The 22,096-nt window shown below is 45.5% G+C and overlaps 1 protein-coding gene across 4 annotated transcripts in view; it reads right to left on the reverse strand.

The window, feature by feature from the left end:
• The window catches only part of MCF2L2 (MCF.2 cell line derived transforming sequence-like 2), a 319,504-nt gene that overhangs the window by 34,373 nt on the left and 263,035 nt on the right, over nucleotides 1-22,096 (reverse strand). For all 4 annotated transcript variants that reach the window (XM_054039914.1, XM_054039913.1, XM_054039916.1 and 1 more), the window contains exons 19-23: nucleotides 19,512-19,604; nucleotides 18,846-18,938; nucleotides 11,021-11,146; nucleotides 3,634-3,855; nucleotides 1,066-1,158 (exon numbers count right to left, since the gene is read on the reverse strand). In XM_054039914.1, coding sequence (XP_053895889.1) covers nucleotides 1,066-1,158; nucleotides 3,634-3,855; nucleotides 11,021-11,146; nucleotides 18,846-18,938; nucleotides 19,512-19,604 — 627 coding nt within the window. The remainder of the gene's footprint in view (nucleotides 1-1,065; nucleotides 1,159-3,633; nucleotides 3,856-11,020; nucleotides 11,147-18,845; nucleotides 18,939-19,511; nucleotides 19,605-22,096) is intronic.

The following is a 22,096-nucleotide window of genomic DNA, read 5'->3' on the forward strand; positions in this document are numbered from 1 at the left end:
GACCAGAACTGGGACCTAAAAAGCAAAGAGCACTTTACAAAATGAAAAATTACATTGGATCTAAAAGTTCCCATCATTATTTTTCTATCTGGACTCCCAAGACATTTTCCATCACTTCTTTTTCTTTTTCATCCACACTGAAGTCGTGACAAATTTCCTCAAAGATAAAGGTGATGTTAGAACTTCATGAGCAGCATGACTAGAATCATAGAATATCAGGGTTGGAAGGGACCTCAGGAGGTCATCTAGTCCAACCCCCTGCTCAAAGCAGGACCAATCCCCAGACAGATTTTTGCCCCAAATCCCTAAACGGTCCCCTCAAGCATTGAACTCACAACCCTGGGTTTAGCAGACCAATGCTCAAACTACTGAGCTATCCCCACCCAGGGCCGGCTCTAGCTTTTTTGGTGCCCCAAGCAGCAAAAAAAAGCGCCACCCCCGAGCCCCCCCCGCCGAGCGCCGGAGCCCGCCCCCTCCCCCAGCGCCGCGCTGCCGGAGCCCGCCCCCGCCCCCTGCCGAGCGCTGCCGGAACCCCCTCCAGCACCGCGCCTGCGCCGCACCCCCACCAAGCGCCGCACGCCGGAACCCCCCCCGAGCGCCAAGCCCCGCGCTGCCCCCCTCGCCGAACGCCGAGCCCTGCACCACCGGAGCCCGCCCCCGCCCCCCGCCGAGCACCGCCGGAACCCCCCTCCAGCGCTGCGCCCGCGCCAAGCCCCGCGCAACCGGAGCCCGCCCCCCCAGTGCCGCGCTGCCGGAGCGCCCCCCCCCCGCGGAATGCCGCGCCGCGCTCCCCCCGCCACCCCTTACCAGGTGCCGCCCCAAGCATGTGCTTGGGTGCCTGGTGCCTGGAGCCGGCCCTGTCCCCACCGCTGCCTGAGACTAGACAGACTCGGAATCACTGCTGCTCTAATAATGTGCTTATTCTGAGAAAGGGAGTAACATTAAAATCACAATCTAGTTTCCTTCATACTCTCTCTGTTTTCACCACTACAGGAAATTACAACCTGGCTGAAGGAAACATGGCTGAAAGGAAGCAAACTCCTTTATAGAAACCATTGTCTTTACCTGAATGATATAGACCTCTTCTCGGCCATTATACCAGATCTCAAACTTCTTGTTATCACCCTTTACATTTTCTGTGATGCCAACAGTACTCATCTGTTGCAAAATAAAAAAGGAAAACTCAGAATTTAATATTAACTTACTTTTAAATGATATCCCCTCTGAAGGGCACTATACAAAGGACGTGTCCTATTCTGGATACCTTTACAGAGTGCATAAAATATGTTCGAATTATTTTTTAATCAACCTAAAATTCATCACTGCATCCTTTTAACTGTCAGTATTTCTCTCTAACAGATTACAGAAAGCACTCAGTAGCAGCGCGTTTGTTAAATTCAAATGTTGACCCTGTGAGGTACTGATCACTGTGGTCCCAATCCAGCAAAGAACTTAAGCGCGTGAATCGTCCCAGCGACTCCATCATCAAATGTATGTGCTTTGCTGGATCAGGACCAGATCACACCCCAGGGCCCTGTGAAATGAGCTCTCTTCCTGTGCACAGACCTGTTGACTTCAGTGGTGTTCCATGCCGATGCAGGACTCTGCCCGCACAAATCTTATTGGAGAACTGGGGCCTAAGATGCTTGTGATAAGGATTTGAGTACTGAGCCCCCACAACTCCCATTAGCTTTCATGTTCAGCATCTCTATGGATTAAGCCCTAAGGCTGCAGCTTGGCAAATCATATCACACAAGAATCTGGAGCCCAAAAAAGGATTTAGGGGCAAAACTGTAGGTACTTTTGATAGTTTCCAAACACATGAGGAGAAAAGACTGAAAATATCAACACAACAAAGCTAATGTCTATAATTCTATAAAATTCTTATATTGTACTTCTCATCTCCCAGATCATCAGGCTGGATACAGAGTCTGTATTACACACAGCACTAATATAGTCAGGTATCTACTGTAGGTGTTCTCTATAAAAGGTTGCCTCCGAAATTCCTGTTTGTACACTTGTTCAGATTGCAAGTCGAATGCAATGACAGAAAGCAAGGCCTTATTTTAAAACATATACACGGTGGGGCGGGGGTACAGCTAAAGTTGGGTGATCAACCTTAACTCTGCATTACCTGACTTTTGAATTATTGGTTGCTCAACCTTAACTAGACTGTTGCTTAGCAAGTAAAGGCCTACTTGGGTGACCTTACTAATGAAAGGAAGGGCTGTAGGACTGGGTGCTTGTTTTTTATAGTGTATATACAGCAAAACTAGTGGCTCTTCACCTCTGCCCCTCCGCATGGGGAGAGGAAATTCTTTATACGTAGGCTTGGAAGGATTCGATTTTTATCAGTAGGTGTTGGTAAATATCAATTTCACCGGCCACTGCCGAAAAAATATTTCCATTAACGATCATCGAAATTTACAGATAAGCCTTTGCCTGACAAACCCTTAATGTTTGATTTAAGGATATTTACTTTGTATATTTTGACATGTGATGGGGACAATTTGTGTTTTAATGGTTAGAAAGCTTGAAATTTTTGAAACTCTACGTCTAGTATCATGAAATAATTATTAGCTGGCCTCCCCCAATTTTGAGCAACTGAAACATTAAAATAGATAAAAATCTAAAAAAAAAATGCTTAAAATACACACTGATATTATCTGTCAAAACTGCAAAAAATAAAAACAGGATTCTGCCAAGTGTACTTATAGGGAAGAGGCCTTCCACCTCAGATCCAAAGAGCAGGAGCTCGTCACATGCTATAACATAAGACAAATTGGAATTCTTATCCAATCTTACATACAATACACACATACGCTAGTACTTTTATGTTTTTGAACAGCTGATGCCTTCATAAACAGACATGGTTAATGGCTGGTATATTGCAACGTCACATACGCTGAGCCAAATGTTGTCCCAGATGTTGCCAACTGAAGTCCAAAAGATCACGCCATTGTACTTGATGGGAGAATTTGACCCCCAGGAGTGTAACTAATGTTAATAAACAATGTCAGGATTCAGGGGTTGGAACATCACCCCGGTGAATTTCAAGAGTCATCAAGTTTTTTGGGGATTCATTTGCAGATATTTTTATAACAGAACATAGGCTGGAGTTCATGAGCCCAGTCCTGCTCCACACACATCAATAGGAAAACTCCCAGTGCCTCAAACTAGAGCATGATGGGGCCCTCTATCTAGGATAATCAGAGACAGACCCAAAAACAGCTTAGCCCTGCTCCTCACTATAGGATGTAGCCAGTGCAGAACACTTAAAGCTTTACTCTGTACTGAGCTAACTAACTTCCCCTGGAATTTGGGACCCTTTCTGCTACAGAAGTAATGGAGTTCAGATGAAAATTCAGATCCAGATGAAAAAATTCAGAGCCAGACCTGGGTTTGGATTTCAAAGACTTCTGAAGTTCCAGGGTTCATTGGCTCATCTCCAATTGGTGTTTCACCCAATTAAAAATGAGACCATTCCCAGAGCTGCTGCCTTATTCAACTTGCCTCCGTAGAAAAGGTCTTTCATACTTCTAATCTTGTCTTTAAAACGTCCACCTCCATGCTATTTTAAACTTGTTTCAATAGTGGATATATACCTCTCCTCTCCTGTACCATGCCCGTTACCTTTAAAGAATTCTTAAAGCTGTATGAAGGAGACTTCTCGTGGCCATCCGTGTTTTCGTCCCGTTTCTTGCAGAAGAGCAGGATCTTTGTGTAGAGAAAGAGGTGCCTCTGCATCGGTTTGAACCTAGCCAAGTCCTTCACCTTGCTATGGCCCTTCTTGTGATCAGTCCAGACGTTGAAGGAGCCCTGCATCAGCAGCTTACCAAGCTCATGCACATCTCCCTGTTGGACAAGAGTGGGGAAAAGAAGGGTTTTTACGTGGGTGACGTTCAAACCAGAAAAACACAGGGCAGACTCATTTTCCCCACTGTTTAAATCAAAGGATTGATGGGTGTGACTAGGGAACCAAAGGTCCCCATTGTGGGCCACAGCACTGGGCTATCTAGGGCGCTCGGGATCAGAGTCAACCAGGGCTAAGGAGTCGGCTGCGTGCTTCACTGTCCAGCCTTACTCCCCAGCCATAACCTCTGTGGCTCGTAATGGGGTTCACAAGCCCAATACTGGGCATAGGCAGAAGGGACAGGATCAACTTCCCTGCTTACAGGTGACCAGACTGACCACGCCCCAACACAGCTTCTAGAACAGCCGGTCAGGGAGACATGCACCCACAGCTGCAACCAATAAAGAAAACAAGACCGGCTACCCAGGAGGGAGACCAGAATGGGATAGCAGAGGGACAAGGTTCCCAGGCCCGGCTGCCTCTAAGACACTGACACGGAGACAAAGGAGGCCTGCAAGCCCTGGAGTTTAAGGGCTGATAGACTCAATTTAGGTTAAGAATTTAAGGACTGGTCTAACTGTAGGTGCATTAAAGGGGACCACTCAGGAGAAAGCTGGGGTCCCTAGAGAGATTCCCTGGGACCAGCTGACAGGCTCCCTCACTTATCCATTCCCCCTGCCATTTTCCATGCCCACAACATCTAGGTCGCACCCCTCCCAGTTAAGACAATCAGCTCCGGCCTCTCTGAGGGACTTCCTCAGCTCTGCCAGACTGGGGCTCCTGTCTGATGACCCACAGGAGCTTTATGAGAGGGAGAAGCTGCCTCTATCAAAAACTGACAACCTGGGCTCCAACGTCCCTCCCCTCCAGAGCAGTGTTAAGGAACCTGAGGGCTTGTCTACACTGTCCTGCAGTGTGGACCATCGGGGGACTGAACAGCAGTGTGCCTCCAAGTGCTGCGCAGTAACTCACCTGTGTGGATGCCGCAGGTGCAAACTAAAGGGTTCCTAGCTCGCGTTAATGTAACCCTGTTTGAAGAGGACAGTTAACGCGAACTAGGAACCTTTCAGTCCATGCCCACCGCAGCCGCGCAGGGGAGTTACAGGGCAGCACTTTGGTGCGCACTGCTATTCCTACCCATAGTCTGAACTGCAGGACAGTGTAGATGTATCATTAGTGTCCAGTAATTTGAGCACAAGCCTGCGCCGTGGGAGACCGCGGTCCAACTCCTGCTCTGCCACAGACATCCAGGCTGACCTGGGTATGTCAGGTAGGGCCAGATGTGTAAAGGTTTTCACCTGCCTATCTGCATCTCTAGGCACCTAGAGTCTGGCCCTTAGTCTCTCTGTACCTCAGTTTCCCATCCATAGCCTGGGGAATAAAAGCCCTGCCCCATCTCAGAGGGGTGTGCAAGGATAAATACATTAAAGATTGTGAGGTGCTCAGATACTATGAGGATGGGCACCAGACACATACCCGAGAGAGCGAGAATAAGCATCAGACCTTCTGCTTTAAGAGCTTGATCCAAAGCCCACCGATGTCAATGGGGGAGTATTTGTATCAACTGTAATTGACTTTGAATCAGACCCTAAGAGCACAAGACGTGTAAAATATTTTAGTACTAAAGAGTGTAGGAGTAAAATGGGTGAAAGGAGTGTCAAAGCTATGTGTTAATGGACATTAAGAAACAGAGAAGGACCCCATTATACCTACAAACTATTTTATAAGAAGTAATTTGTATCTGGTTTCAGAGTGGGTAGCCGTGTTGGTCTGTATCAGCAAAAACAACAAGGAGTCCATGTGACACCTTAGGACTCCTCGTTGTTTCTTTTAATTTGTATCTGTGATACAGGATTATAGTACAAGCAATGATTACTTTGACAGGGATAAGTTTTAGCCCCAATCCTAAAACCTGTACAGGGAGTCAATTGCAGGATCGGGGCACTGGTTTGCAATGGAGGTGCTTAATTTTTGGCAACACTGATCATGGGTGCCCAAGAGAGAGGCGATATCTGAGATCTCTTGGGCCAATCCCACAGAGGGCTTCGAATATCAGGACAGAGACCTTGAACTCCGTGTCTTCAATGGGGAGCCAATGCAGAGAGGGGAGCACAGGACAAAGTGTTCATGGGCACCTGTGTTGCTCAGCAGATGGACTGTGCCCAACAGAGCTTGTTTGGGGTGCGTGGTTTCATTCTGAAATGCAATTATCTCCTGATATTACAGGACATCGTGTCTCTTGTTTATGGAAGATTGGAGATATGTTTGAACTACTATTGCATCTCACTGCCACGCAGAGAGTATACTTAATCTGTAGGTTCAAGTTTTTATGCAAAGGGCAATCCAGTAACAAGAAATGCTTTTGAACATTTCTGTTCTCCCACCCATCACCCTGCAAGTAATCTTTCCATGATGGCTTCCTAATAGATGTTTAGATTCCAGCAGCTTCTTACACAGGAGTTCTGCCCTTCAGCTCTGCACATGCAGATCACCAAAGAGTAGAATAACCGACACAAGTCAAGGGCTCAAACCTGTTGCTCTATTGGAATAATGCCACCCTCAAAAAGCATGTTAGGTCAGGCCAACTAGGCATGTCTACCACACCTGTGTGCTTGAAGACTCCCATCTCAAATCGGGGAATGGTTTGACTAGAGGTGGGAGGTGTTGGCCCTGCAGTTCTCACTAGTTATCATAGCCTACTATCTGAAAAGGGCGTATTGGGAATGAATTTATTGAGTGCAATTTATTCCATAACTTATCTCCAATAAATAAGCATGCATGAGCCCCCTTAGAAGTGCTGTCAACACAGATCTTGTATGGCTACGTTGTGGCCATCGTCACTGGCTACCTGTGAGACTTTACACACAATTTTTAGCTCACTCAAGGAAGCAAATACAAGTATTCTAGCCCTCAGGGATAGCATGTGGGTTTGGTGCACTTCCCTGCAAGAGCTTGGGGCAAATTCATAAGTGGAGGTGTGAAAGAGGTGTTAGTTGAATTCACAGGTGTAAATCTGACATGAGATTCAGAGGCAAGAATATGCAAATTAGATTGTGTCCCCACGATTTATGTGTGTGGGGAGGTGGTCTTTCCATTCACAGATCGTGCCGCTGTCAGGGAAGGGATGTCAGCTGCTTGTGCAGTAGCCCCCCCATCCCAACCCTTCCACACTCCGCAGCATTTTATGGAGCAAAGAAAAATATTGTACATGTAAAGGTGGTAGAGGGAATTTCAGGAGATAGAATGTTAGTACCTACATTTAAATTAGGCTAAGACAGTAGAAATGCCAATCCTCTCTTTTTAGGCTGGACCAGAAGTACTGTGCAAACTGGAAAAGTAATCAGAAATGCTGTTCCCATGAGATTGCCAATCCAGTTTTGCAGACCCACGAGGTTCTGATAGATTGTATAAGCATCTGAACTTTTGGGAGTTCATCCAACCCAAACATGTGAACCTGGTGAGGTTCAGCCATTGCGCCTAGGGTTTGGGGAGCCTTTCATAAGCTGATGCCCCTGAGACATGGGTCATTGTAGGAGACTCTCTTCCCTCCCTTGAAAAGTGAAGAGTAAAATACAAGAACTCAAGGAAATCCCTGTCTTTTACACCGACCCAACTAAAGTCTTCATTCTTTCAATACTATATATAGTAGACAAATGCAGCAGATTCAACAGTGCCACAGTTCCACCAGGTGTCACTGCAGTCACTGAGAACCGCTGTAGGGATTTGAGAGGGTTGCAACTGCAAAAAATAACCAACCCAGTTTGAGCAGCCGCCTCAGGTCAAATCTGACCCCCAAAATAAGATTTTGTAAAAGGTTTTGCAAAAGCTGAAGCCCATGGAGATGTGTCCAGTTTTTTTATTTTCCTGCAATGGAAACAGCTTTTCACAAATCCAAAAATGTTCCCAGGCAGTGTTCGCATCCTGAACTTCTAGTAATATGTTGTTAAAGTGAGTGGGAGCTTTGCCATTGGCTTCAATGGGAACAGAATCAAGTCCATAGTGTATGAAAACCTGAAAATGAAATTGACTATTCAAAAGTAAAACTGAGCAGGTCAGTTGTCATTTTCTATTTCAGAGAAATACAAAAAGTAAAAAAACAGCACAAATGATAAAAAAAATCATTTTACCATTCAATTTTAATCATCTAAGACAGGGATCGGCAATCTTTGGCATGCGGCCCGTTAGGGAAATCCGCTGGCAGGCCGGGACAGTTTGTTTACCTGCAGCGTCCGCAGGTTCTGCTGATCACAGCTCCCACTGGCCGCTGTTTGCCGTTCCAAGCCAATGGGAGCTGCGTGAAGCGGCGTGGGCCAAGGGATGTGCTGGCCGCCGCTTCCTGCAGCCCTCATTGGCCTGGAACAGTGAACTGTGGCCAGTGGGAGCTGCGATCGGCCGAACCCGCGGACGCTGCAGGTAAGCAAACCGTCCCAGCCTGCCAGTGGATTTCCTTGATGGGCCGCATGCCAAAGGTTGCCGATCCCTGATCTAAGCTGTTATTAATAGCATTGTTTAAGTATATATGGACAAAATCCTCCACTGGAGTTAACTGGTAGCTCCACTGAACAGATGGCCTCAGAATCTAGCCCTATATATTTAATCATGATATGAATGATAAATCTGATAGTGTCCCTTTAAATCCTAAAACAAAATTTGAACGATGGGAAAGATGTAAGTCCCCTTCTGTAGGCTGCTGTCACAGATTATATAGCTCTTCCAATGCAGATTCAAAAGGTATGTAATATATTTATTTGTCCAGTCAGAACAGGATTCAGTATTGAAACCCATTTTAAAATCACCCTTTTAGTTTGCAAAGCAGAGACATATAACAAAACATCAGAGCTGCAGCTGGTTGGTGGAGAAATCTTATAATTAACAAACTAATTCAGAAGTAGTTTTTCAATCAACAAATCTGAATACATTGGGTATCTTCAGCTACAGGAATGTGGGAGAATTCCATAACTAAGGGCTGGTCTACACTGGGGGGGATCAATCTAAGATACGCAACTTCAGCTACGTGAATAGCGTAGCTGAAGTCGAAGTATCTTAGATAGATTTACCTGGTCCACATGGGGCGGGATCGACGGCCATGGCTCCCCCGTCGACTCTGCTACCGCCGCTCGCTCCGGTGGAGTTCCAAAGTCGACGGGGAGCGTGTTCGGGGATCGATATATCACGTCTTAACGAGACGCGATATATCGATCCCCGATAAATCGATCGCGACCTGCCGATACGGCGGGTAGTCTGGACGTACCCTAAATATAAATTACCTTGGAAAACTTCAACTTATATACAGCAGGAGGAGGGGCAATTCCCATTTTGTTACTCAGGTCAATGTTGTTTTTCAGCCCAAAGATGACTACTACAGTACAGTAATTAGAAACTATTCCTATTCCAATTGCTTAACAGTGAGCCCAGATCTGTTAATCAACTGATATTGGGTGAAATTCAACCCTGCACAGGGTCACACAAGGCATCATTGAAGTCCTTCAGGCTTTGAGGGCTTATGTGTGACTTAAATAGTGCATAGGCTTTGTGCTGGTCCTTTGTACAGTGGGGGAATTTGACCCACTGGAAGAGAGATTATTACACAGTGTCTGTGTTTGCTACTATTGTAACAAATCCATGGCAAGGTAGAACGTCAGTATTGTTGCTCCACCTTGTACACACCCTGGCCAACTTAAAACTTTTTTTTCAACCGCAGGGTTAGTACTCAGATCCTCCTGTTCCACAAGCATTTGCTCCACTCCATGAGCTAAAGGAGCATCTCCATTAGGTGTTGACAGGACATTATCTATGACACACGGCTGGGCAGTTCTAATTCCATCCTGTAAAGAGCAGCATTGACGGTAGTGTTTTCTACATACTAGCTAATTCATTACAATATCATCTAGTGTTCTTAGCTACCAGATACATATATAACTGGTGATATATTATGAATCACAGAATCCTAGAAATTGGAAACTGTTAAAGGCATGTTAGGAACCTAGTCCATCCCGTCGCACAATGAAAGATTACTTTTCCGATCCAGACATTACAGCATATTCTCCAGTGTTTTGTCCCATTATACATGACACTAATAGGCTTTCCGCTACTTCCTTTTGGAGACTATTCCACAACCAAACACAGCTTCCTGTTTTTCCTGATATTCAACCTAAATTTTACTTTAATGTCCATCCCATTATTCCTACTTATAAATTGTTTGAACCAGACTAAATAAATTCTTCCTTAGTGTTTACATCCTTCTGATATTTCTAAATGGTGAGCACATCCCCATCAGTCCACATGGGTCTAACAATGCGTTATTTAAAATCGTTCTTTTAATAGTCATTCTTTTCTCGTGCAGTAATCACTGCTACTTCTTAATCAGCCACTCATTTCTCTTTGTAGATGGGGGCCACATTCATTCCTGATAAAAAGCGACAAAGAGTCCTGTGGCACCGTATAGACTAACAGACGTTTTTGGAGCATAAGCTTTCGTGGGTGAATACCCATTTCGTCAGATGCATATGCAAAGCTTATGCTCCAAAATGTCTGTTAGTTTATAAGGTGCCACAGGACTCTTTGTCGCTTTTTACAGATCCAGACTAACACGGCTACACCTCTGATACATTCATCCCTGATGTAACTCAGCTGACTTCAGTGCAGTTACCACTGATTTGCACTGCTACTATTGTTATCATCAATATATTTGAGGCAATAAGTGTAGGCTTCTATTGCCCAATTTATACACCAACCAGCTTTTCCTGGCCCATAGCTAGTGCCTTGGGATTTTGGGGGGTCTGTACTGGGGTCACATACAGTTTTCAACCACTACCTTATTCTGGACCAGTCAAGCCTGCATCTTCCCATTTACAAACTTCAGTGTCAGACCCATTGCTCAAAGGAGCTGCATCCTGCTGTCACATCCAACTTACCCTCACCCCCTGTACATGTTGCTCAGTTGAAATTTTGTCATTTATATTTGATCACTGCTACATCTCATCCTGTGTCCTTCTGTCAGAGACCTGTCACCTGGGCAGGCTCTGAGTTAGAGATCAGAAATCTGGACTCCTGCAACACGCAATAGTGGTGCGTATGTCATGATTGGAGCTGGTTGGAACATTGCCCAGTCCATGACTAATAATACAAATAATACATAATACAAATAATACATCATAATAATAATACCTCATATCCCGTGATGGCTATTTGATGCATGGAATCATTCACTGACTTGATGATATCAAGCATTGTGGCCAGCGCCTCTTCCAATTCGGCGGTGCCTTCAGAATTCTTGCTGCATTTCAGCATTTCCTATTTAAGCAATGAAGACAGCCATATCAAGGGACATCTCAAAAGTCCATATCCTTGATCAGAGAGCTCTGAGAAGACCACTACACATGCGGTACACACAGAGGAGTGCAGTTATAGGAGTGGCAGGAAAGAGACTTTTTAAGCTTTTGGACATTTGTAAGTTTCATGGATTCATTTATGACCAAACAGGGCCATTGTGATCATCAAATCTGATCTTCGGTTTTAACGCAAACCATAGAATTTCACTAAGTGGTTCCTGCATCAAGCCCATAACTTCTGACTGAGCTAGAGCATTTCTTTTAGAGAGACACCTAGTCTTGATTTAAAGACTGTAGATGATGGGGAATCCACCATATCTCTAGGTAGATTGTTCCTATTATTACCCTCACTGTGAAAAACATGCATCTAATCTCTAGTCTGAATTTGTCTAGTGTCAGCTTCCAGACACTGGATCTTGGCTTTGTCTGCTACATTAAGGAACCCTCTCTATTATCAGCAATCGCTTCCATCAATGTACTTGCAGACCATGACTAAATCACCTCTCAATCTTCTTCTTGATAAACTAAGGCTTGGTCTACACTAACCCCCCAAATCGAACTAAGGTACGCAACTTCAGCTACGTGAATAACGTAGCTGAAGTTCGAAGTACCTTAGTTCGATCTTACCTCGGTCCACACGCGGCAGGCAGGCTCCCCCGTCGACTCCGCGGTACTCCTCTCGCCGAACTGGAGTACCGCAGTCGACGGCGAGCACTTCCGGGTTCGACTTATCGCGTCCAGACAAGATGCGATAAGTCGAACCCAGAAGTTCGATTGCCAGCCGCCGAACTAGCAGCTGGGTATAGACGTACCCTAAGACCTGGTCTACACTAGGGGTGGGCGGGCGAGATAAGTCGGTCTAAGTTACGCAACTTCAGCTACGAAAATAGTGTAGCTGAAGTCGACATACTTAGAGCTACTTTCTGCGGTGTCTTCACTGTGGTAGGTAGAACGCTGTTACTCCCCCGTCGACTCCATCTACATTTCTCGTTCCAGTGGAGTACCGGAGTCAAAGGGAGAGCGCTCGGCGGTCAATTTATCATGTCTTCACTAGACACAATAAATCGACCCCAGGTGGATCGATCACTCCGGAGGTAAGTGTAGACATGCCTTAAGTAGATTGAGTTTCTTTAGATTTCAGAGTAGCAGCCGTGTTAGTCTGTATCCGCAAAAAGAACAGGAGTACTTGTGGCACCTTAGAGACTAACAAATTTATTAGAGCATAAGCTTTTGTGGACTACAGCCCACTTCATCGGATGCATAGAATGGAACATATAAGAAGAGTGTATATATATATATATATACACACATACAGAGAAGATGCCATACCAGCTCTAAGAGGCTAATTAATTAAGATGACCTGTTATTAGCAGGAAAAAAACTTTTGTAGTGATAATCAAGATGGTCAATTTCAGACAGTTGACAAGAGGTGTAAGGATAGTTATCATATGGAAAAAGATTCAAGTAGTGTAATGACTCAGCCATTCCCAGTCTCTATTCAAGCCAGAGTTAATGGTATCTAATTTGCAAATCAATTCAAGCTCAGCAGTTTCTCGTTGGAGTCTGTTTTTGAAGTCTTTCTGTTGCAAAATTGCCACCTTCAGGTCTGTTACTGAGTGGCCAGAGAGGTTGAAGTGTTCTCCTACTAGTTTTTGAGTGTTATGATTCCTGATGTCAGATCTGTGTCCGTTTATTCTTTTGCATAGAGACTGTCCAGTCTGGCCAATGTACATGGCAGAGGGGCATTGCTGGCACTTGATGGCATATATCACGAAGGCTAGCTTTCCAGACATTGAATTTTTAGTAGGAGCAGGGAAGATGCAGAGAAATCTTCCAGCTCACTTAAACCCTCCCTCCGCCCCTGTCATAACTATGAAGGGAAGGGTAACAGCCCTCCTGTGTACAGTACTATAAAATCCCTCCTGGTCAGAGACTCCAAAATCCTTTTACCTGTAAAGGGTTAAGAAGCTCAGGTAACCTGGCTGACACCTGACCCAAAGGACCAATAAGGGGACAAGATACTTTCAAATCTTGGTGGGGGGAAGGCTTTTGTTTGTGCTCTTTGTTTTGGGTGTTGTTCGCTCTTGAGACTGAGAGGGACCAGACATCAATCCAGGCTCTCCAAATCTTTCTGAACAAATCTCTCATATTTCAAACTTGTAAGTAAACAGCCAGGCAAGGCGTGTTAGTTTTTATCTTTGTTTTCTCAACTTATAAATGTACCTTTTTGCTAGAGTGTTTATCTCTGTTTGCTGTAACTTTGAACCTAAGGCTAGAGGGGGTTCCTCTGGGCTCTTTAAGTTTGATTACCCTGTAAAGTTATTTTCCATCCTGATTTTACAGAGATGATTTTTACCTTTTTCTTTAATTAAAAGCCTTCTTTTTAAGAACCTGTTTGATTTTTCCTTGTTTTTAGATCCAAGGGGGTTGGATCTCGATCCACCAGGAGTTGGTGGGAGGAAGAAGGGGGATGGTTAATTTCTCCTTGTTTTAAGATCCAAGGGGTTTGGATCTGTATGCACCAGGGAATTGGTGAAGAGTCTCTCAAGGCTACCCAGGGAAGTGAATTAGCATTTGGGGAGTGGTGGCAAAGGACCAGATCTAAGCAGGTAGTTAAGCTTAGAAGTTTTCATGCAGGACCCCACATTTGTACCCTAAAGTTCAAAGTGGGGAAGCAGCCTTGACCGCCCCAACTATTGACTAACCCACAAGCGGAAATTTGAAATGTCTTTTTAAAGGATGATCACTTCAAAAGGACAACGTTAATCTCCAATCAAAAATGCATTAAAATTGTACTTTAAAAATGGGCTCATTCTCTGAGATAAGCGATCTCCCCTCTGTATGTCCCCAGCATGGGGAATGAAGAGCAAAGTCCTAGGCCTGCTGGGAAACACGTGGCCAAAAATCAGGAAAAGGAAAATAAAACAATTGAAAGGCCAAAATGTGCAGTCTCTTCATGTAAGGATCTTCTGCTTTGGAACCCAAAGATCTAGGGTACACGGTGCTCACAGGGGCCTATACAAGCATCTCTCGCCTCACTCCTGTCTTTCATTCTCTAGTCACTGGTTATCCCTGAAGAGTTCTAAGGAAAGTTTGGGGCTTAATTCTCTTCTCCCTTATTTACTGCAGTTACATTTCTATAAAAGCTGAGAGGAGAATCAGGCCTTTTGATTTTAAATGGAGCCTTCTCCTATATCAACGCTTTGCTCTTGTACATGTGGAAGCTGTAACCCATAAGCTGACGTCATTTATTCCAGTTTTGCACCAGTGCAACTCCATTGCAATTAATGGAGTTGATCCTGATTTACACCCATCTGAGATCAAAATCAGGCCCTCTCTGTCTTCACTCAAAGTACCTAAAAAAGAAAAAGTCAACTAGATCGAGCATTGAAAAAGATTTTTTAAAAATTGGCAGGGTCAATACTGAAATCTTGAAGCTCAAAGGTGCTGGAGGCTCTTAACTCCACTGAAGTCCGTAGCAACCACTCAGCACCCCATAGGATTGAGCTGATTAAAGCATAATTGTTGTATCCCATTTGCTTGGGGGATTCACCTATTAACCTGTTGGGTTCCAGGAATATGTTTTTTGGTTACCAAGTGATGAGACAAAAGTTTCAGTGACTCAGCTTATTTCTAGTGACCCTCAACAAGCTCAGGCAGGTTCCTGCTTGGTAACTCTTCACTGGTCTTTATGAGTGTATTATCACTAGGACATGAGTGCTTGGTTGGGTAACTGTAGGCTTCATTTCAGAAGCACAATGGAATGTCACAACAGTGTCTGCACTAAATATTATACCAGTAAACAAACGGCACTTCCAAGGAGTTCATCCAACTTGCCAACTATAAAGCCAGCAACAGTACAGTCCGTGTTGTATCTACTAAAGCAAATGAGAATGAAGATTCTGGTTGGTCTCAGCAGTGTTCTTCAGAGCTGCTGAGAGCTGACGTGCCACTGGGAAGTCCCCCGACAAAACCATGACCTCACTGTTACTTCTGAAAATCCGCCCTCTCTCTGCTAATTTCTGTTTACTAGGTAGGAGACAGACTCCTTCACCAGAGCTGTGTGAACCTTCACCTAGTTTAGTTACAAACCTGAAATTCAGGCCAGACTTGTGAACCTTTCGCCGAAACAGGGTCCAATTTCTGCCAAGCTGGGCCAAGTCTCAGGTGAGCAGAAGTAAAGTTGTGTGTAATATGGAGCTGCATTTTAGGTGGAAACCGCACAACAGTCAGTTGTTTCACCTAGTTTTGATTCAAAACTTGGCAAAGATAAGCCACAGATGCAAAGGCTTGAACTGGAATCCCCCTCTGTGGTTTTGGTTCAGGCTCATGTCTACTTCCGAAACGCGGAGCAAAATGCAGCTGAAATTGTTCAAACCCAAAAACTCCAGGTGAAAAGGAAACTGAAGAAAGGGGTTCACACAAATCCCAACCTGCTGACATCATATGGCGCTGCCTTTAAATATGTGGCTGTCCATGCCTCAGAGGGAAAGAGCAAGATGCACTTTATGTTACCTGTTGTGGAATCCTTACTATTATGAACAATCTCTACAACCATCATCTCGTTAGGAAACTGCCATTTAAAACTAGCTAACTGATTGAAACCACATAGAGTTTAAAAAAAAACAACGTGATCCAGGAGCTAAAAGTTGATCAGTCCATTGCTCACCAAGACTAGCCTCCTATGGTTTTACTTCGTATAAATAGGTTTTACTTTGTGTAATGACCCATCCACTCCCAGTCTTTATTCAAGCCTAATTTATCAGTGTCCAGTTTGCAAATTTCACCTGCACATCTACCAATGTGATATATGCCATCATGTGCCAGCAATGCCCCTCTGCCATGTACATTGGCCAAACTGGACAATCTCTACGCAAAAGAATAAATGGACACAAATCAGACGTCAAGAATTATATCATTCAAAAACCAGTCAGAGAACACTTCAACCTCCCTGGACACTCGATTACAAACCTCAAAGTCGCAATACTCCAACAAAAAAACTTCAAACACAGACTCCAACGAGAAACTGCAGAATTGGAATTAGTTTGCAAACTGGACACCATTAAATTAGGCTTGAATAAAGACTGGGAGTGGATGGGTCATTACACAATGTAAAACCTATTTCCCCATGCTAATTTTTTTCCCCACTGTTACTCACACCTTTTTGTCACCTGTTGGAAATGGGCCAGCCTGATTATCACTACAAAAGTTCTTTTTTTTCTCCTGCTGATTATAGCCCACCTTAACTGATTACTCTCATTATAGTTAGTACGGCAACACCCGTTGTTTCATGTCCTCTGTGTATATCTATCTTCCTACTGTATTTTCCACTGCATGCATCCGATGAAGTGGGTTTTAGCCCACGAAAGCTTATGCTCAAATAAATTTGTTAGTCTCTAAGGTGCCACAAGTACTCCTCGTTCTAATTGTGAAAGGTTCTCCAGAGTCACCCCCCAACTTCCCCACCCTCAGATAAGTTCCTTCCCAAAGGCAGGGCCGGCTCCGGGCACCAGCTGACTAAGCACGTGCTTGGGGTGGCACCTTATAAGGGGCGGCCAATGTTGGGGTGGCGGGGGGCGCTCGTAGTGTTTTTGTTTGCGGGGCGGCGCTCGAGGGTTGTTTTTTTTTGTTTCGGTGGCGTGGCACTGGGGGAGGGCGGGGGCTTCGGGGGCGCTCGGGGAGGGCGGGGGTTTGGCCAGCGCAGCGCTCTAGGGGTTTGGGCGGCCCGGCGAGGCGCTCGGGGGGAGGGGGAGTTTGGGCGGCCCGGCGAGGCTCTCGGGTGGGAGCGGGGGATTGGGCGGCCCGGCAAGGCACTCGGGGGGGGTTCGGCAGCCCAGCGTGGCGCTTGGGGGGGTTCGGCGGCCTGATGCTCTGGGGATTTGGGGCAACCCGATGCTCGGGGGGGGCGGGGTTTGGGCAGCCCGGCGTGGCAATCGGGGGCAGGGGGTTCGGCGGCGCTGGGGGTGGGGGGGTCGGTGGCGCGGCACTCGGGGGGGGGGCGTGGTGTTACGGCGGGGCGGCGCTCTTCTTTTTTGCCTGGGGCGGCAAAAAAGTTAGAGCCGGCTCTGCCCAAAGGAGCTTAGCGTGTTGCTTCTATGGTGCGCTCAGAATTCTTTTTGTGTTAAGCGTCCTTCCAAATGTACTGTGAAGTGTGTACAGAACTGGTCTGACCTGATTTGATCCCAAGGGCTGTGCCTGTTCTGCCTGAGAACTGTACTCCTTGATCTAATCTCACTTTTGCTTATTTGCAGCTTTCAAATTAATAAGAGAGCACAGTTTATTCTTCTTCTACTGGAGACCTTGAACATTCCTTTTCAATTCTCTCTCTCCCTTCTACTATTACAGTTCCTGGAAGTACCTGAGTCAAATTTACTGCTGGAATAAGCAGATGCAACTCTATGAGAGTCAATGAAGTTGCACTACGGTGCAATCTGGCCCACTTACCGTATGAGGATTCTTCATCCTACGTATCCGGTTTGCTAGATTGCCCATCACCTTGATATTTAGGTGCTGCATAGGTAAATGATTGGCCAGATATTCAGATGACATAAACAGGTATCACTTCATTGACTTCAATGGAGCTCTATCCATTTGCACCGAGACCCTGGCTCTAGATAGTATACTAAGTTCCATAGTAGACTTCATAATGCTAATTAACATTTTTTATCATCAAAATGCTTCATAACATCAACCAATTAACCCTCAAAACACCCTGGTAAGAGAGGTGAGAAAATATTATCCCCATTTGAGAGATGAGGTGATGGAAACAGAAATTAAGACCAACATTTTCAAAAGGGGACACTGGTCTTGGTGCTTCAATTTTGGGTGCTCGGTTTGGACCTGAATGTCAAACATGCTAAGTACCCACAACTTCAGCTGAAGTCAATGTGAGCTGTGGATGTTTACCATGTCTGATAATTAGGGCCAATCTGAAAAAGGGAAAACACCCAAAATGATGTCCTTTTGGGAATTTTAGTTGGAGGAATTTATTCACAGAGAGGAAGTACAGTAAGTGTACAATTTTGGCTGCACTGAAGTCAAAGGGAGTTTGGCCACTGATTAGAACACAGGAGAACCTGTGCTCAGATGGCTAGACCTTACTTCTCTCCAATTAAAGGCTCATGTAAACTTTTTTTTCCCCCTGACAGATTTTTGCCCCAGATCCCTAACTGGCCCCCTCTCAAGGATTGAACTCACAATTCTGGGTTTATCAGGCCAATGCTCAAACCACTGAGCTATCCATCCCCCCAATTAAATTAGATTATTTCTATTCTGTTGTGGAAAACTGAAAAGTGACCTTATTGTTTATAGTGAAACAGTGCTGAATCCAGAACCATGCTGCACTATGTACGCTCTTGTCTTCAGTGCCTGTTTTAGGGCATGATCCTATAAAGTACCCTTAACTATCACTGACTTTAGTGAGAGTTGACAGCATGTGGACCCCCTCCCCCCCCCCCCCAAGATCAGGCTCTTATTTTGGTTCAACAAAGAGTCCTTACATTGACCATGCTTGTTCATCTGCCTGGTCAATTTAACATTGCAAAAATATGTATTTAAGGTGTCGCCTTTAAATACCGCTGTGTAACTTCTTAAGCAAAACAGTCAAAGTGCAACAACAATTAATTGCCTCATCATAAAGAATGTCCTTTAGATTTATTTACCTTTAAAAGCAACTGGTACTTTGTGATCCTTTGGACTGGCTTTAAGAGATAAGCATCTAGTGAGAGTTTATGATCCAGTTTACGCTGGCATTCCTGTAAGAGACAAAAGAGGAGGAAAACATACTACAACGCTTAGAAATAGAACAGGGGTACAAAGCCTGGAACTAAGATTTCAGATCATTTGAGATTGAAATGTCTGTTGATTCAACAAGACATATACTCTGTTCCTTGCACACCAGATTTCACTAGTGAATTTACAAAGGGACTTTCCCAGCTGTTCTGTGTACAATACAAACATCTCTGAATGAGAGCCAAGGTCTGGATTCAGATTAGATGGTGTTGAAATCCTGCAAGAGCTTCTTGAGAGATTTCAATCAACCTGGTTCGGTGAAAGAGGTCCCTTCTGGTATTAGATCTGACCTGGAACCAAAACTGAAGAGACAGGTTCATAGCCAGGAATTCCATCTACCAGGCTACTGAGTCTCTAATACACTATTCATTAACATGGTTGTCAAGTGCCTCCCAGAATTATAAAGTGTACACATAAATATATTTTCCTCTATAACTTTTTTTAAAGGGACATGAATACAGAAACTTTCTAAAGAGAGATGGATGGGAAAAGGGGCTCTAACAGATTTGCATTGCCAGTTTGTAAATAAACTCCACCTGAAAGAAGAGGCTATCTCCACATTGTCTCCAGAGGGCTTCAGATCTTAGCTTGTTCTGACAGTATTTTTCATACACTTGGAGATCCTCTTTCTGCAACAAAAAGAAAAGCTGAAGTAACTCAGGAGGAAACAATTCATTGAACATTGATCATTAACCAGATCTCCTCTACATCTTCTATTCCAAATAGATGAGATCAAACCAGATCCTGGTAATAAGTCTTTATGGAAAAACCTATTGTGTAAACTATTTTTACTCTTTCAGATTTCATTACACTACCAAGATTAGCTTGGGTGGGTTGTTTGGGAAGCAGAAGCTACAGCATAGGGGGCTAGGCGCGTGAGTGCTTAGACTAGAGGGCCGGGAGTTGAAAACTGTCAGTTCAATTCCTGGCTCTAGGACAGTCAGACTATGTGTGACTTTGGGCAAGCCAACCAGGTCCCCATTTTCTCAAGTGGCCACTAAATTTGGCTTCCTCAATTTTTGGGTTCTGACCCTGAGACAGCTGCCACATGAGCACCCACAGCTCCCATTGACTTCACCTGTGAAAAAACTGACCCTGTGAGTCTCACACTGGGCACCAAAACTGCCTCTCATGAGTGGACATTTCTGAAAACGCTGCCTTGAATTCATGAAAGTTTGTGGCGTGCTTTGAGATCTTTGGAAGTGCAAATATTACCATTATTTGATGCAAACCTAACAATCTTGGCCAAGATTTTCAAAAGCAACTAGTAATTTTGGGTGTCTCTGTTTTTGGATCCTTAACTTGATGCACCAGATTTTTAGAGGGCAGGTGTTCAGTACTTTCTGAAAAATTAGGCTGTCTTATGTTCTCTCAAATGGGGCATCCAAAACCACTGCACACTTTTGAAAATCTTGACCAACTTTTCTATAAGTCCCTAAAAGGGAATTACCATGATCTGAGTGACAATCTAAAAAATGAACTAAGCAGCAACATCTGAACACTGCAGAAATCTAATAGAGTTTAGTTTAAATCCACAAGGGGGCTTTTCTTATCAAGAAACTTTTCCCGAGGCAGCCTTCAGAATTCTCTACCCTGAATGGTGCTGGAAGAATCCATCCTTCTGGGATTCAAGGGGGGGAAAAGATGGATAATTACATGGACAGCAATGTTATTTTGCATTATACAGGAGATTAGATAATCAGTAATGCAAATTCATATACACAATGCACGTAGTTCAATGGACTGGCACATAATAATACTTAGTATTTCTCTAGGGCTTTACATACTCAAAACATTACAGGACCCAATCCTGCTCTCAATATCGTCAGTGGCAGGCCCCTACTAAGCTCAATGAGGTAGGTAATTCTTTCCCAATGCCACACAGGCCAGGTCTACATGACAAACTTTTGCCGTCGCAAGTTACGTTTGAATAAAACATTTGCAGTTAGTATATCATTTGTGAGCATGCAAACTTGGCTCCTTGGGTCAGCGCTGCGCATATTCAGCAGGAGAGCTTATTTCGATGCACAGCGTAGCGCACCAGTGTAGGTGTCCCAGTGTGCAACTCTGCACCATCCAGCGCTCTGTCATTTGGAAAGTTTGAGCAATGCATTGTGGGGCAGAAACAAGTCACGCAGGGGTGATTTGGACTGCAGAGTCAAGTTCCCACCTTGCAAACTTTCTCTACCCCATAATACCGTCTCTACCCCATAATTTTTGCTCCTAATGTTAAGATCCCACAAACCCTCACGGGACTGGTCACTGTCTGCCATCTCCAACCAGTGTGGATTAGTCACTGAGCCCATGCCCAGCGGCCCTGGAAAAAATCTGCCACCAGGTGGTGGCAGCCTGGAGCCCCGGCTACCACGTGAGTGGGGCAGGGGAAGCCCCTATGCCCTGACCCCACTCCCTGGCAGCAAAGCAAGGCAGGAAGAGGCGGGGTGGAGCAGGGGCGGGAAGAAGAGGGGTGGGAGCTTGGGGGAAAGGGATGGAATGGGGGTAGGACCTGGGGCAGAGTGGGGGTCAAACACCCCCTGGGAACAGAGGAAGTCGGTGCCTATGTGCAGGGCGACAGGGGAAGCCCCTGCACCTGACCCTGCTTTCCAATAGAAGCACCGGGCGGGCACAGCAGAAGGAGCCCCAGCGCCCCAGCCCTGGTCCGCCACAGAAGCGCGGGTGGGGGGGAGGGGGCGGTGGAAACCCCAGCATCCGGACCCCTGCTGTGGCCCTGGGACTGGAGGAGCTCTCACTCCCCACATGCCCCGGGGCCATGGTGCACAGACAGAGCTTCTCTGGACTTGGGGCCGAAGTGTGGGGGCAGAAAGGAGCAAAAGGGGTTGCGGGACAGCAGTGGAGGGGCAGGATGGGGGGGCTGGGTGGAACAGGGTGGGCACCAGGGAAGGGGCAGAAAGGGATGGGGCTCTGAGCGGGGCCACAGGTGGAAAGGGTAGAGTGGGGGCGGGGTCACCGGCAGACGGGTTGGGGAGGGGTCCCAAGGCCAGAGGAAATCTTAATCCGTGGCTCCGCCTCCGTCTCTAACAGAAGCTTGGAGCCTGCAGAGCTCTGCATTATTGTCATGAGCATTGCAAGTACAGGGCGCACAAGCTGCAGGATTTGCAGG

Source organism: Malaclemys terrapin, chromosome 9 (assembly GCF_027887155.1).
Source record: "Malaclemys terrapin pileata isolate rMalTer1 chromosome 9, rMalTer1.hap1, whole genome shotgun sequence".
Lineage (NCBI taxonomy): Eukaryota > Metazoa > Chordata > Testudines > Emydidae > Malaclemys > Malaclemys terrapin.